Source organism: Podarcis cretensis (genome assembly GCF_951804945.1).
Source record: "Podarcis cretensis genome assembly, chromosome: 1".
Classification (NCBI taxonomy): Eukaryota; Metazoa; Chordata; class Lepidosauria; order Squamata; family Lacertidae; genus Podarcis; species Podarcis cretensis.
In genome coordinates this window covers 48,700,248-48,716,798 of record NC_137170.1, presented here as the reverse complement: position 1 = coordinate 48,716,798, position 16,551 = coordinate 48,700,248, and the positions used below count along the sequence as shown (strand labels likewise).

General features: G+C 43.9%; 2 protein-coding genes and 1 long non-coding RNA gene across 4 annotated transcripts; 1 reads left to right on the top strand and 2 right to left on the bottom strand.

The window, feature by feature from the left end:
* The first annotated feature begins 1,109 nt into the window (after nucleotides 1-1,109).
* SRSF5 (serine and arginine rich splicing factor 5) lies at nucleotides 1,110-5,134 on the top strand. 2 transcript variants are annotated; one of them, XM_079985664.1, is made up of 8 exons: nucleotides 1,110-1,269; nucleotides 1,923-2,070; nucleotides 2,368-2,438; nucleotides 2,548-2,646; nucleotides 2,756-2,825; nucleotides 3,973-4,046; nucleotides 4,308-4,418; nucleotides 4,512-5,134. In XM_079985664.1, exons 2-8 carry the CDS (start codon nucleotides 1,945-1,947, stop codon nucleotides 4,759-4,761), a joined length of 801 nt encoding a protein of 266 aa, XP_079841790.1. In that variant the 5' UTR covers nucleotides 1,110-1,269; nucleotides 1,923-1,944; the 3' UTR covers nucleotides 4,762-5,134. The 2 variants fall into 2 exon arrangements, with proteins under 2 accessions (XP_079841790.1, XP_079841791.1); XM_079985665.1 differs by lacking the exons at nucleotides 4,308-4,418; nucleotides 4,512-5,134 and having other exon boundaries at nucleotides 3,063-3,977.
* LOC307221268 lies at nucleotides 4,856-6,827 on the bottom strand. Its single transcript, XR_013841328.1, has 2 exons — nucleotides 6,332-6,827; nucleotides 4,856-5,966 (listed from the first exon to the last, which is right to left on the bottom strand). It is a non-coding gene; the product is annotated as an uncharacterized lncRNA (long non-coding RNA).
* A 2,069-nt stretch (nucleotides 6,828-8,896) lies between these two features.
* Nucleotides 8,897-15,411, bottom strand: SLC10A1 (solute carrier family 10 member 1). Its single transcript, XM_079996049.1, is given in 7 exon segments — nucleotides 8,897-10,103; nucleotides 11,096-11,276; nucleotides 12,558-12,616; nucleotides 12,749-12,835; nucleotides 12,838-12,984; nucleotides 14,286-14,636; nucleotides 15,262-15,411. Coding segments are annotated over 6 exon segments (921 nt in total). The 5' UTR covers nucleotides 14,632-14,636; nucleotides 15,262-15,411; the 3' UTR covers nucleotides 8,897-10,002.
* Nucleotides 15,412-16,551: the final 1,140 nt, after the last annotated feature.

Genomic DNA, 16,551 nt, shown 5'->3' with positions numbered 1-16,551 from the left:
GGTTGCATTTATTTGTATACATTTTGTTTAATGTTTTTGATCTGGGATTTGTAAATTTAATATAATCCCTTTTCATAAGCTTTTATCAAGCTTCACAACTTCGCTTGCGATAGAGAACTAACATCCTAAAAAAGGAATTAAGCGCTATCACAGCAAGCAGTTTAATTAATAATCCTGTGTATACAAACTTTATTACTATATAAACATGCAAAAAATTCTGTACCAACATTATGGCGGTGGGCAGCATAAAATCAACAACGAAGTTGCATGCCTTATAAAAACAAAAACAAAACGCATTTCAAATCCGTTGCAGATTTTTCACCCCGCAACCACTCCAAGATTTAACCATCATGCAAACTGGAATTCTGGGAAGGTGCTGGAGAAGTCGGGCCTGGACTAGAAAGCTGCGCGTTGTGTAACCGGATATTTTTATGGAGGCGGACGTCGGGGTGGGGGGGACTGTGGCAGCATGAAGTGCTTATTTCAAAATGCCGTCCAGATCACTTCATGCTAGCTCGTGGATATTATTATAGGGCAAAAGTGGGAAATGAAAGGCTGCCTCCGAAAGGAAAGCTCTTAAAAAATAAAAAAAATCCGACATCGCTTTAGGGAAGCAAAGCCTGCAATGTTATGAGCGTTTAGACGGGAGTTAAGTCCCAGGACTTATTAATAAACAAGCATACAATCACGTTTATGGGTAAGGTTTATGAGTTAACTCGAAATGGGGAGACTAGCGAACCCCCCATCCGGTGCTTCGCCCACTTATGCAACATCACTCTTACTTGCACTGACTTATTTACCCTCCCTATTCTATTCTTCTCTCGACAGCTGACAGGAGTGGGGAGGCTGTAAAAGGACGCCTAATGTTGCAGGAAAAAACCAAATAATCTCCCAATAGCTCTTTCCCTTTCAGCTCGGTGTGGAACACCAACTTCATCGAGCTTCGTCGCGACTGCGCACGCGCGCCGGCCAACCTGACCCGCTTATCCTCTTTTCTTCCCATGACTCAGCCCCGCCGAAAGCCCTCCCCCCCGCCACTCCACCGCTGACCTAGATTTTTGCATCCCTTTCCACCTATCCCTGAGCGACAAGGGCGTCACGTGCCTTCTCGGTCACGTGGTGCCAGCTTCCATTTTGTGGCGCAGTCAGCGACCGAACTACCCAGTCGGGAGTTAGACGCCGTTGGAGAAGGTTCGAGGTAGTTGATCGCCGAGTGTCGATTGGCATCTGTCCTACTTCGATCAAGAACGACCGATCAGAAAAATACAGGTTCGTGCAGCTTTTGCAGCTGTTTGGAGACTGCGAGGGGGGGCTGAGGAAGGGATGAAGCGTGAGGAAGGAATATCCAATTAGCGGGTCAACGGGGAGGGTCGTTTTTTTTTGACCTCTTGCAGGTGTCGGAAGAAGGAAATGGGGGTTTGCGTTTGAACAGTGGCTGGGCGCGTCCATATTTAGTTAGGCCGCGGGGAGCGCAGGCGGTGCCGCTGCTGAAAAGTCTAAACGAGGGCTGCGGGTGCGGCGGGCTTCCGCCGCCATTTTGTGGAAGAAATGGCGTCTGGCGAAAAGCTCGGGCCTGCGGTAGAGCGCATGCGCGGGTCGGTCGCTCCGAAGCCTCGCGGGGCTGGTAGTCGGCGCTATGTCATAAAAGGCGAAACGGATGCGTCGTTCTCTGATTGGCTTTGGGGAAAGGCGGTGCTTGGACGCGAATTCCGACTGGAGCAGCAGGCGTGGAGGCGGGGCTTGTTTGGCGCTCTGCCTGCCTTGATGTCAGATTGCGGCAGCGAAAGGCGGAGCCGGTACTGCGGCACAGTCCAAAGGGGAGGGCGATGCCAGCAGCTGCTGACCTATTTTTGTGGCAGCCATCTTGCTTCGGCATTTCTGTTCGTGGTTTCCTGCTTAACGCATTGTTTTTTTCTCTACAGCTGATTCATCTTTAGATACACCATGAGTGGTTGTCGTGTATTCATCGGACGGCTCAATCCAGCCGCCAGAGAGAAGGATGTTGAAAGATTTTTCAAGGGATATGGACGCATCAGAGACATCGACTTGAAAAGAGGCTTTGGATTTGTCGTAAGTGGAAATAAGCCGTTCATGTACAACTAGGATGTCAGTGGATAAATGGCTCTCCCTTTTTTTGGGGGGGGGGATCTGCCAGTGGTAAAATACTGCATCCAATTGCATTTTTAGAGAAATAGAAGCAATGTTTTCTAAATAAAAATAGTTTGGTTTAATGTAAAGGTCAAATGTGACTTAAGGATTTGGGGGGAAATGTAAAAAAAACTATGTTACTGGTGTTTAAAATGTCATTCTGGTTTGTTAAATTAATTGACTACAAAGCCAGAACTCAGCAGATCCTATTTTTAACAGGAGTTTGAAGATCCAAGAGATGCTGATGATGCAGTCTATGAATTGGATGGAAAAGAGCTCTGCAGTGAAAGGTAGATCATTAGTATCTTAACATGTCTTCCCCAGGTACTGTAGTTTGCTGATCTGAGTGATTATGAATGCCTGAACAATGAAATAAATTGGTTTGGTCTGTCTTTCTAGGGTTACAATTGAACATGCAAGGGCCCGTTCTAGAGGTGGAAGAGGCAGAGGTCGATACTCTGACCGTTTTAGTAGCCGCCGTCCACGAAATGATAGAAGGTATCATGTACACATACATAGCTAGAGCTAAATGTGGTCTAGAGGACCTGACAGATATTTAATTCATTTTTTATTAGATGTTGCTACTGAACTAAACATTTTGTTCCAGAAATGCTCCACCTGTAAGGACAGAGAATCGTCTCATTGTAGAAAACTTGTCATCCAGAGTCAGCTGGCAGGTTTGTTGAAACATGATTATCTCTTAGACATCAATTAATGGGTATGTAATATGTAATATGTAAATTGTTTTTTATTAGAACTAATTTTTATCTTAATTTTAAAACATTATCAAAATTATTAATATTTAATGCTTAAATACATTTTCAAAAGTAGATTAATGGTAGAGTTTTTAATGTAATTTTACCGTGTTTTCAAAATCCATTTTAACCACTTTAAAAATCCATTTTATTTGCCAGCCTATCTGTGTCGTTGGCCTTATGACGAGGAGTGCCTGTGGGTTATCCTAATCGTTCTGTCTTGGTCACTCTTGGTTGGGCCTGGTTGACTTATCCAGTCAGCTCCTCCAGTGTATCAGTTGGCCACCTCTAGATCTGTGTTTGCTGGTCTAGACGTAATCGATGCACTTCCTTAAAGTGCCGGGTTGCAGCGATCCCCGAAAGTTAAAGAGCTCTGAGTCCTAAGTTGAGAACTGTACCTCCTGTAACGCTTCGAAAATAAGATGATGATGATCCGAGAGAGTTGAAAAGAGATACGCATTAGGTGGTCGTTGGAATCCTGATCGCAGTAAAGTGGTCCTTGGTGTAACTTCACAAGATTAGAGAATGTCTGGATCCGCCAGTAGTCTGCTAATAGGGAGGGCTGTGCGATTAAAGGCTTCCTTCGACTGGGTAGTGTTCTTCACATGGTTGGCGAAGAGCCAGTCGGGCATATATCATGACGGTATCTTCGATCGCTTAATGCAGTTTGCTGCTTGGCTAGCCTAGGGAAATTTTAATGAAGGTAAAGTAAACTATATTTTTAATGACATATGGGGCACAAAATAACTGGTGTTTTTGTAAATGTACTGTTTAATCATAAAACATTTCAGAATGCTTTTCTGCAAATAAACTGTTAATGCATTCTGTTTAGTAAACTGTATAGACAAGTAACTTAAATGTTAAAAGTTGTTGAGCATTTTGCTTAAAGCAATTTGCTGTTTTCATTTATTTCGTGCCCTGATGTATTCTATCAAATGTAGTATTATCTACAATTGTGGCATCTGCCACATTGTAATTCTTAACACCTTTTCTTACAGTAGTATTTTTTAAAATATTATTCATGAGTATTGTTTACTGCTTTGTCTTAACGTGTTTGATCTTGTGTTAGGATCTCAAAGACTTCATGAGACAAGCTGGGGAAGTAACCTTTGCAGATGCACATAGGCCCAAGTTAAATGAAGGGTAAGTATCATGCAGTAATAGTAATTGAGGTATGGAGTAATTATACTTAAACTGTAATAATGTATACTGTCCTTTCCTGCCTGGTGTCCTCTAGATGTTGTAGTCACAAAACATTTGGAGGGCACCAGGTTGGCAAAGGTTGATGTATAGTGTTGGAGAAAGGTCTATTAGAAGAAATAGTAAAAAGACTATAGTAAAATGTGCTTTTTTTCTTAAGCTTATTTTATTCACTAATTTGTATGTCCTGTTTTATACTACTAGGGTGGTTGAATTTGCCTCTTACAGCGATTTAAAGAATGCTATTGAAAAGCTTTCTGGCAAAGAAATAAATGGAAGGAAAATAAAACTAATTGAAGGCAGCAAAAGGCACAGGTAAGAATTTTAATTTATAAGTGTTTGCATATTGTCATGTTTGAGATCTCTGCACAGAGAAGAACCTAAAATGAATATTTTATTCCATTACAGTAGGTCCAGAAGCAGGTCCAGGTCTCGTAGTAGGAGTTCCTCAAGGTCTCGTAGCCGTTCTCGCTCCAGGAGCCGCAAGTCTTACACCAGATCTAGGAGCAGGAGCCGTAGCAAGTCACGCTCAGTTAGTAGGTCTCCTGCCCCTGAAAAGAGCCAGAAACGTGCTTCCTCAAGTAGATCAAAGTCTCCAGCTTCTGTGGATCGCCAGAGATCACGCTCAAGGTCAAGATCTGTTGACAGTGGCAACTGAACAAATAGTTTGCCCTGGGGACTTTTAAATCATACTTGCTATTAGTTGTGGTAAGTATGTGACTCCTGGGAAAGAGGAACTGAAGGGGGGGGGGTTAACAGCTTTGTATATGTGGACCACACAAGTTACTGAATTAATTGTATTGTCTTTTTGATAATCCTTTTCCTGCTCACTTCATTAAGTCAGAAGTGCATAGCTTTATGTATATTGCTAGAGCTCTTTGAAGAAAACTTTTTTTGTATTTAAAGAGAACCCTACTTTTGAACATTTTTAGTTATCGGTGTACTCCAGTATATGACACTTCAGGTGTTGAAAACGTTTTATTGGCAATAGAGCTCTACACCAGCTGTAAATAAAGCTTTATTTCAGATTTTCCATGCTTCCTTAGTGTTCCTGCATTGGCTTGGTCTCCATTCTTAATTAAATAAAATGCTACTAAAATTGTGTGTTTTCTTTGAAAAAAGTAGTTAGCATAAGGTTGGTTTATATATACACAGTACTTTACAACTACTGGGCAGAGAATGTAAGGGCAAGCTTTTCAGAACAAATCATAATCTCTGCATGACTAGGCACTCCATTTGAGGGGGGTTTTGAGTACAAGGGGAGCTGGAACTAGAACATAGGTGGTAAATCCCTACATTGCAGAAAAACTGCAGGACTGAAGGCTTGCGTAATGGAATTTCTGCACTGATAGTATAAGATAGTATGCTTTTTCATTTGTCTGTCTTGCCTGACTTTAAAGTCCAGTTTTACATTGCCAAAGGCAACCCCTTCCCAATTTATTTATTTATTTGCTGCAGCATCTGCCTTTCCAAAGTAGACATTAGTTTTCACTCACTACATTCGACCCATTTTAGTTAATCTTCAAGCCTCTGCTATGGCAAAAAAGCCAAGAGCAGAGATGACACTGGCTCTTGATGCATCCCTGTAGGAGCAGCAGCAGTGGCCTGATTTATATTGAACTTGACCAGGTTAAAAAAAATAAAATCCTGTCTGCAGCATTTAAACGATTTTGAGTTCCTTAACAGTCCAGGAGGGTTAGAGGAAAATACTGCATTTTCATGGAATTGTTTGTTCAAAAGTACTAGACCAGATTTTAATCACTACACAAAACATGGTGAAATCTAGACAAAAAACATTTTAATCACTGTGTGACTAATGACCCTTTTAACAGCTTTTCTTGTCCAGTTATTAGGCCCCTTTACCTAATGGGACGCAGGTGGCGCTGTGGCTTAAAGCCTCAGCGCCTAGGGCTTGCCGATCGAAAGGTCGGCGGTTCGAATCCCTGCGGCGGGGTGCGCTCCCGCTGCTCGGTCCCAGCGCCTGCCAACCTAGCAGTTCGAAAGCACCTCCGGGTGCAAGTAGATAAATAGGGACCGCTTACCAGCGGGAAGGTAAACGGCGTTTCCGTGTGCGGCTCTGGCTCGCCAGAGCAGCGATGTCACGCTGGCCACGTGACCCGGAAGTGTCTCCGGACAGCGCTGGCCCCTGGCCTCTTAAGTGAGATGGGCGCACAACCCCAGAGTCTGTCAAGACTGGCCCGTACGGGCAGGGGTACCTTTACCTTTACCTAATGGGTCTAGCATCTGGAAATCCACCAGTAGCTTAACATACTTGAGCAGTTGGGGAGGATTCACATCCACGAGAATAAATTAGCCCTTCCAGTTGTGCAGAACAATTGCTCTTCAGACTATCAAGGCAGTTCACAAGAGAAAAGTACACAAGATAAAGTTGTTTAAATGTAAATTAGAAGATCAAATATAAATTATATATTAAAAATAGAATTTACTTGAGGCATTTTGAGAGTGCAAATTCAGAAGCCGGGCTATGCAAACTACATAGGCCTGGATTAGATGGTAGGCCCTATTTCAAGAACCTTTACCAAAGGGTTTCTCTTTTCCTATATGGGGTGGGGGGCGTAGTAGGCCATCTCAAAATCAGGCTGAAGCTAATGGCCCCTGCACACTTTGTTTTGTGCCATTCAGAGAAGAAGCTAGGAGGATGTATTTCCTGCTGCCGTCTGCCAGGCCCCGAGGCTGGGTCAATGCATGCTTTCCAATTGACGTCTTGTAGTGCGTGGGTGGTGATGGGGGAGCTGATTATGGAAGGCCAATTCTTGCAGTCTTGTAAGATTTTTTTTTAGCTGGAGATGCAGAACAATTCTCGCTAGAAAGGGAGGCGAGGTACAAAGTCGAAGCGGCAGTATTTTAAAGCGCTAGTTAATCCTTGCGCGGAGGAGTCCGTTGCTGGCCTCTCCAGCAGCACCTTGCGCGCTGCCGCATTATCGCCGAGACGCAGGCTTCGCTGCTACTGGGCGAGGCGGAAGCTCGCGAGCCCGAAATCGGGAACCGGACTTGCCATTGTGTCAACTGCATTTCCAGACTGTTAAGCAACCCGCCGACGATCCCATGTCCTATCCACATACAGCGGAGTCACTCCGTGCCGCCTCTTAAGCCGCATAAGGAACCGGGGACTGTCACATTTGTGGAGCCGCTGCTTCTACGTCCCCACTTCTGCAACCAGAGCAGTTCTCGGTGACTCCCCTCTTTCCTCCCCGTCTGCAATGCGGAAGCTAATAGGCATTTGCTGCATATATATTTCTCAAATGCCGACAAGCTAACGCGAAATATTCGCAGCTTAGGTCTTCCTTTGGGGGGGGGGGCACAAGTTGCTGCCCAGCAGCTGCGTTTATAACCAAAGCGCTGCGTTTCTCCATGGGCAGCTTCCCCCTTTACTCGGCTAGCGTGGGTGGGGAGCAAAACAAAATGGCGTCAAAACTGCCTGGTTTTGTGGGTCTCGCGAATTATGCAACCATATCTGTGCCTCACGGTGTCCGTGTTTCAAAGTCTCGCTCTGCCCGCTGCCGTGGCTGCTCAGTTTCCCAGGGAAGTCAGCCGCCATTTTGTCGCGCAGCGGGCAACGGGGTGGGGATGCTGTATGGTTCCCATCCCACCGCGAAACCTATTTTTTGTTCTGTTAAGCGAGCCTTGTTTGCGCTGCGTGTGACAGGGAACTTGTAGGCACGTGTTGAGTACATATAAATTCATAGCGAAGGGGTTCTGTATTGATGAGGATCCCGCACGGAAGGCAGGGCGCCTGTCTAGTACAATAAGGATGAAGGGTTGCTAATTTATTGCGTCTACATCCTGCCCTCGCCCCCCTCTCCAATTAAAGAAAAACCCCTCAAGGCAGCGTTCCTCGTTCTCCCCTGGTTTTCAACTCCACAACAGTGGCGATCAGCCCGAGGCCAGTGTTCCTTCTCTCAGCAGGGAGCGTCTTCCACTCAAAAAAGTTGAGCAACTCAGATCATGTTGCAAGAAAATATCTCCCTCCATGGAAAAAGTTTGGCTCCAAAACAAGGATTATTTTGAGTCACAGGGCAGGGCTTTTGTACCTGTAACAGAGACATGACAGGCAGACATTCAACAGGTGTGCAGCTCTCTGTGGAGGTTGGTTGGTGTGGAAATGTTGAATTTCTGCCTGGCAAGCTTTAGCTCAAGACACAAGAATCCGGCTTAGTCATGGGGAAGGCCAATCCAATCCTCTGAATCATGCAAGTGGTATTAACTATAAGCCGTAAATAACCAAGCCCTATGCAGAGTAGACCCATTGAAACTAATGGACTTAAGTTTGTCATGGCCATTAATTTCAATGGGAGGTATTCAGCATAGTGCTATGGCAATCGTTCCATTGGTTCAAACATTTCAGCTGGTTGGACAAAAAAACCACTCCACCCCCCACCTCTGCTTCATACTGTTCAGTGGGTTGTCTCTGCCCTTGCTTAATCAATTGGGGGGGGGTATGGGAGGAGAGGACGCGGGTGGCACTGTGGGTTAAACCACAGAGCCTAGGACTTGCCGATTAGAAGGTCAGCCATTTGAATCCCCACAACGGGGTGAGCTCCCATTGCTTGGTCCCTGCTCCTGCCAACCTAGCAGTTCAAAAGCACGTCAAAGTGCAAGTAGATAAATAGGTACCGCTGCAGCGGGAAGGTAAACAGCATTTCCGTGCGCTGCTCTGGTTCGCCAGAAGTGGTTTAGTCATGCTGGCCACATGACCCAGAAGCTGTACGTCGGTTCCCTCGGCCAATAAAGCGAGATGAGCACCGCAACTCCAGAGTTGGCCATGACTGGACCTAATGGTCAGGGGTCCCTTTACCTTTACCTTATGGGAGGAGAAGAAGGGGTAAAGCCCTGTTGCGCTAGTGGAGGTCCTTGCTTGGCTTCCACTAGCAAGACCTGTTAGCTGAATCCAGCCCAATGTGCCTACTCTGAGTAGGACTAACACTGGATACAACCCTATACAGTGGTACCTCAGGTTAAGAACTTAATTCTTTCTGGAGGTCCGTCCTTAACCTGAAACTGTTCTTAACCTGAGGTACCACTTTAGCTAATGGGGCCTCCCGCTGTCGCTGCGCCACCGCTGCACAATTTCTGTTCTCATCCTGAAGCAAAGTTCTTAACCTGAGGTTAGCAGAATCTGTAACCTGAAGCGTCTGTAACCTGAAGTGTCTGTAACCCGAGGTACCACTGTATCTATAATATGAAACCACAAACTAGAACCCATCATTTATGGAATTTCACCAAGTAGCATAGGAAGATAGTTTAGGACCATAAATGTGATGTGCTTTATTACAAGGTAGTAGAAGTATTGAAAAATCATTTTTTTAAAAAATTCCCAATAATTAGCCATTTGTTATTAAAATTAAGAACATTTCAACAGGTAAATTACAGCTGTTTGGTAATCTTGTGAAACTGTGAGATATATTGGAAAACAGGTGTGTGATAAAGAAAGAATGACTGGATATGAGTTCGACAATTAGCCCTGGATCATGGTGATCATCTGTGTTGATCTTAATGGGACCAACTCTTATTTGAATCAGGAATGAAGGTAACGTCATTAGTGCTGAATCGCTTCAGGATTTGTTTCAGAAAACTGTGAATATTGAATAACGTTCCTCACTCTTCACAGTCATAGGACTCAGCTGCACAGCTGCAAATAAAATGTTTTAAGTGTGTTGTAAGGTGCAATATACAAATGTCACACTAGATGGTGACAGTGAACTATGGCAAATTCAATATATTTTTCAAAACATTTTTTAAAAAAGCATTTTCACAGCATTTTTTTTATATGTGTGTAGATTCCACCATGTTTTGTGCAGGACTGTCGCCAGAGTTCAGCAGACCTCAGCCACAGGAGTAACCTGGAGCTCTGACAGTATAGTTGTCCTTTTTGTGTGTGTCAGCCCTCCATTGGATTATTGATTCTACTTAGGGGCTCTAGTGATTGGTTGGTTTCCACTTCACTGTTGTCCACATTTCTGTAGATCATTTTTGCTGAATCTAAAATGAAAGGCGAAGAAAGAGGGAAGATGCTCTGTTACCTATATCAATGGGGGGAGCTTTAGGAAACAACCACTCCTATTAAACCTGTAAATATATTACTTTTGTCTATCTCTGAGGCAAACACAGTTAAGTCTGCCCCATGAAATCCAGATTAGGTTTATTATTATTAATTTTAAGTATTTATAGTCTCCCTTCAAATAAACGTTTTCCCAATAAAACAGATAAAAATGCAATAATACAATCAAACCAATAAAATCTAAAAGCCACAGATAAAATGAATAACCTGGGATACAATTACACATATAAAAGGCCTTTGAAAATAAAAGGGTCTTTGCCTGTTGCCAGAATTTATCATCAATTTGCCATTTTGTTCCACAATTGCTGGTTAACTAATTTAGAGCCAGATTAACAATGTGGAAAAGTGCAACTGGGAAAGGCAGTTTCCATGTGCTTAACTATATCTACATGCCTATGCATGTAGTCATAACTGAAGTTTACACAAGTTGAATCTCAAAAACCAAACAGCTCTCAGTTTTACAAAGTTCCATGTCATTGGAAACTGAATGTATGGTCTATTGCTGTATCATAAAAATTAACAAGGAGATTACATGCATTGAATAATCCAAATGATGTAGATGATTTTATTGAAAAAGGCATCCTTTAATAAAATACTTCACTGATAACTAGGGCTGCCATACATCCAGGATTTCCCAGAAATTACCGGGATTTCAAAGGCGGAAGTGACGTCCAGGGAGAATTTCGGGAAGGCAGCTGTTTGTCCTGGATCTTCAGCAACTTTCGGAGTGCCTTGGTTTTTACTTTTGGAAATATGGCAACCCTACTGATAACCCTGAAGAATGGCAACTACTGAAATCACAGATTGGACTCTGGCAAACTTAACTAAATTGATCTGTCCTGGCAATCTACAGAATAAATGCTGATCTTTAAAGGAAGGAACAGGTGCCCCCCTACCAAAAGATTGTACTTGCCATTTGTTTCTTTTATCTTTTCATAACTCCTGAAGATCACAACCAGGAGAAGTCTCTCTCCCAACTGGAAAATCAGGTACAGAGAAGGGAAGATGAAGAGTGGCCCAATGACTTCAGATGCAAAGGCCATCTTGAGGATGGTTGAACAGAGCTGTACATTCTGGCAACTATCCGCCTGCACCTGTGCAGGAAACACAGAGTGGTATGTGACTGTTACATGGGACTATAGTTCTGTACATACCACTCCCAACACATGATCATTAGTTTTCAGAGTTGCTCACACAGTTTTCCCATATCACCAACTTTATCTCACCTACTTTAGCACTATGGATAAGTACTCCAGACCTTGAACTCGCCAGCCAGCAGTAGAAGGGTGGAAAGGAAAGGGTCAATTAAAGAATAGCAATGCTGCTTTAAAGTTGGAGAAAACAACCCCTGGATATAATTCCCTGTATAGTGAAGTTGTTAATGTTTGGCATTTTATTATGCTTTTATATTTGTTGGAAGCTGCTCAACTGGGGCAACCCAGTCAAATGGGCAGGGTACAAATAATAAAATTACTACTACTACTATTATTAATCAGCTCTGTATGTGTGTGTGACACATAGTACATAATTTGTCATCTGCTGTAGAGTTTGGTTGATATAAGAAGTAAGGCATTTATTTAATAGTGGAAGCAAGATGCCTGTCCTCATGTTCTGAAGGAAACCTCGGAGAAGGTTAGCTGGTGAACATCAGATTCAGCCACAAGATGCTAGATCTGGACACCTCCTGAGAAGGTTGATTTGTTCACACAGTTCTTGGAACAGGGCCTTCTCTGAGGATCTTCATGTGTCGGGAGTTAATTCAGAGGAAAACAATTTATAAGGTAAATCCTGTTCCAAACTTAAAGATTGACTCCACTGAATTGTGGAGCCGATGTGCTTCATTTTGAACTAAACAGAGTTTCTAAGGAGTTTGCAAAGGCCTCCCCAATATGGTAGTCAAGCCTGGAGATTGCCAAGGTATGTTTGGTGGTGGTGAGGTCTCCCAGGTTCTAGAAGTGTCCACATTTGGCACACCAGTCTAGGTTGGCAAAAAGCACTTGTCTACAGCTGTCTCCAGGAATTCTAGAAGCATCCCCAAGTTGTGCACCTGCTCATTTAGACGAATGTAACCTCATCCAGCACAGGCCCTGTATTGGACTGTGAGGCCATTTCCCCCAAGCCACATGCACCTGTCAATCAGTTGATGTCACTGGGTGACATCAGCTAATGGGCGAGGTTTGATCCTGCTGGGTGCTGCTTTAACAGCACATTTCCTGTGGGGTACGTGCTGGCAAAGAAGACCCCAGCAGCCATCAGGATTGAATCCCCTGCTCATCAGCAAACAGATCCCTCTCCCCATCCCACAGGTCAACTTGGACAGGTGGGTGTGACCTATCATGACATCAGATGATTGACAGGCAGGCAGCCTTACACACATGTCTAAGTGGACCTGCAGTGGTAGAGGGTGATAAAGGGCCAAAAATGTTCACCAGTTCTGGTGCAGATATTAAAAGGCACAGGGAACAAGACACAACTCGGTGGTATGTCAATCAATCAGGCTTCCAATCAAGCAGGGAATTCTACTGGTACAAGGTGGAGTGACTTTCACTGATCCCCAGTTCAGTACCTGTCTTTAGGCAAAAGGATTTGGGTTTAGTTAAGAGGACATACTGATCACTGAAGCTGAAGAATGCAGACAGAATATAACCAAGGAGAAGCCAATAACAGGCATCAAAGCTGATGTCCCCAGCAAACGTGGAGAGAAGATGATCAAGATACTGCATCCGAAACTAACCACACTCAGAACAATTATTGTGATAGACAGCACAAGCAGAACAATCATACCTGCCTGAAAAAGGAAGAGAGGTTAAAACAAAACACCACTGCAAAACAGAATCTGTCTGGTCTCTTGCCCATGCACCCCACACATCCTGAATTCAGACCTGTCCGGACGTTAGGTATTTACCATACAATCCCAGGTGACTCTTGAAATTTGCAGGAATGATGATCAAGACACAAGTTCTCAAAGTTCACATATAAATTAGGAATAACATTTTCCTGCTTTGTAAAGCTTTTGGAAGGAGGAGCAAGATAAGGGAATGTTGTTATACACATGAAGCCTTAGAGAAAGGCACCATTTTCACTGCAAAATTAATGACATTAGGATCTGAAGGCTGTCTGAACAACTTGAGGTTTAATCCAGACAAGAGAGAGGCACTCCTGGTCAGTTGGAAGGCGGATCAGGGAACAGGGCTTCTACCTGTGTCTGGTTTACAGTCCCCTTGAAGTATGGGCTCACAGTTTGAATGTACTCCTGGATTCTGCCCTGACTTTGGATGCCCAGGTTTTGTTGGTGGCCAGGAATGTGTTTGTATAGTTACGACTCATGCACCAACTATGCCTGTTCTGTGAGATGTCAGATCTTGCCACGCAGTGATGCATGCTTTAGTTACATCCCAGTTGGACTACTGTAATGCACCCCAGATGGAGCTGCCTTTGAAAAAATGTTTGGAAGCTTCAGTTGCCCAGACTGCTGTGGCCAGACTGAAGGCAGGCTGGTTACAGGGAACATGTCACTCCCCTGTTGAAACAACTTTACTGGCTACTGGTCTGTTTCTGGACACAATTCAAAGTGCTGGTTATGACCTATAAATCTCTATATGGCTTGGGCCCAGGTTATCTGAAAGATCCTATCTCCCTTTACACACCTGCCTGGGTGCTAAGGTCCTTGGCTGAGCACCTTCTCTGGGTCCCATCAGTGTCAGAGGCATGGTTGGTAGAAACACGAGAGAGAGCTTTTTCTGTGGCTGTTCTCATATTGTGGAATTTCCCCCCAAGAGAGGTTAGACTGGATCCCTCCTTGTTATCTTTCCTTTTAGCTGGAAATGTTAGGGATTGGATCCAGGACATTATATGAGGCATGTGCTCTATGCCTGCGTTTTGTCCTCTCACTGTTCCATAATAGTGATGAATGTGGCTATGTATTTTTTGGACAAATGGGGAAATCCCAGCCTTGTATTCAACCCAGTAACTATCTTCCTGTCAAGGTGGCTTTGCCATTAACTGTCTAGTTCTGCCTTCCTAAGCACTAGCACACATCCTGCTTACCTGAGGTTCATGTCTCATTTTGATGCCAGACTGAGGATGTTGGAAAGATCAGCCACAGATGAGTACAGCCAGTGCCTCAGTGGGTTCCAGTTGGAAGAGTTTGCCCAGCACGAATGCTGTCAGAGGCATGATTCCATACTGAGCCACCACGGCAACAGCTACTTCCCTGGTTTTCTGGAGATAACCCATGATCTTGGAGATCTCCATTGTGCAACCCAGAGATACCATAACAATGAAGATGACAACAATAATGACGCCATTCAGGGCATAGTCAGCCCTTTGACCAAACCCAAATGGAAAAGTGAAATTAGCCAAAGAGGAGTTGGCCAGCTGCCTTGGCCTCCAGTGTTCCAGGTTTTCATAGGTGTTGCTAGTGTCAGCTGGTGGAATCTTAGTCATCATTCTCCCTATGGGGATTGACAAAGGTGTTGAAGAAGGTGATGTTAAAACATTGAAGCCATAATCCTCATTGAGCCTACTGATCACTCAAGACCACTCTTGTCATTTGTTGAGGATGTAGAACACTCTACACATGCACTACAAATACTTGAGCATTACCTGTTCATTTGTCTTGTTTTACGCCGGTTTTGAACGCAGGTTATAGGGTTCAATCTGGCTCCACCATTGTTCCCCCCTCCCTCAAATGTTCCTATTTTGAATCATAGGAATGGATAAGGATTTCAGTGATACTGGCATAGTTGAAGTTTGTTTTGCACCCACTATCTTCTGTTGAACCAATGCCTGCTCTATGTCAACTGATCTTGGTCCATTTTCATTCCTTCTTATTGAACATTTCTGTAGTGAAGCTATTTACTGACACATTCCCAACAGAATAATAGACATTATGGGAATGCACACGCAAAACACACACCACAATAAATTAATTTACTAATGATTCCATACACCACTTTGCAGGGCAGTTGCATTTTGCTCCAAGTTCTACTATGAGATGAAGCTTAAAAGCACCATTCAGTCGGGGAGAATCCTTCTTCTGTCTAATACTATTTTTGTTTGTTTGTTTTGCTTTCTTACCATAGAAAAGAGAGGAAGGTCAATGATTCACCATGGAGATTCATTCCTTTGGAGATTAGATATCTGATGCTTCCTCCCCTCGGTCCATTCTGGATGTGGGAGAAAATAAAGATTTTCACTTCACTGCTTTCTTCCTCTGTTCTGGAACTTCTGTGCCTTTCTTATTAGGAAGTTACCCAGCTCCTGTCTTTAAGCACATGGTTAAATTATTAATTCTTTCTGTTAAAATTGAATCACTCCAGCAAGCCAATTTCCCAGCCAAATTGTCCTGGGAACTCTGCTGGCAAGAGGAAGGAATGTGGTAAGCTTTTTTCTCTTCCTGGCTTGCCCTATTCCCACTGATTTCAAACAATTCTGAATCCACAGAGGGTCAGAAGAAGTTTGGAGGATGGACAACTCTTGCTCAAATTAGGGGCAAGACCAAGACAGCTGACGCAAGCAGTGTGAACTAGTGCCTGGAATGCACGTGCATTTTCTTCCCAGACTTTGAGGTCTGTCAGTAGACCACAAGGTTATTTATTCAGTTATTAGGTCAATTGCTGACTAACGGCTCCTTCACTCTAACCCAGAGCTAATTCAAAGTCATCTGACACTGGGTACAATGTTTTTTAGGGTTTTAACAGTTCAATAATGCATGTTTTCTCAGAAGCGAGTTCCACCGGGTTTAATGGGAATTACTACAAGGGCTGGACCTTTAAATACCTAGTTATGAACATGGGTGTTGAGCCTGGGAGAGGTAATTTGAGTGCACAGATTTTAATAGGCTCAGGGCTTGTCCATACCATGCTTGAGTGTGGTTTAGAATTGGTTCCCATTCATATACAGTGGTACCTCGGGTTACAGATGCTTCAGGTTACAGATGCTTCAGGTTACAGACTCTGCTAACCCAGAAATAGGACCTCAGGTTAAGAACTTTGCTTCAGGATGAGAACAGAAATTGTGCAGTGGCGGCGCGGCACCAGCGGGAGGCCCCATTAGCTAAAGTGGTACCTCAGGTTAAGAACAGTTTCAGGTTAAGGACGGACCTCCAGAACGCATTAAGTTCTTAACCTGAGGTACCACTGTAGTCTGCTCTCAACTTGCAGAGTGGGCAAGTTGCTCACTTGGAGCTATCCGTGGTTCTGAAACTTCTGACCTGTCTTGCCCCATGGATTCTGATGTGAGGCCTGAACATGACTCTTCCTGTTCTGCTGCCACACCATCTCTCTCTCTCTCTCTCTCTCTCTCTCTCTCTCTCTCTCTCTTTCTCTCCCCTGGCCAGATTCTATTAAAAGCAACAGGACATTTCTG

Bases quoted from the DNA above. Each gene is read 5' to 3' on its own strand.
- SRSF5 (XM_079985664.1), top strand. From the start codon at position 1,945: ATGAGTGGTTGTCGTGTATTCATCGGACGGCTCAATCCAGCCGCCAGA. The intron at 2,071-2,367 runs GTAAGTGGAAAT...TATTTTTAACAG, and splicing joins AAAGAGGCTTTGGATTTGTC to GAGTTTGAAGATCCAAGAGA. The intron at 2,826-3,972 runs GTTTGTTGAAAC...ATCTTGTGTTAG, and splicing joins CATCCAGAGTCAGCTGGCAG to GATCTCAAAGACTTCATGAG.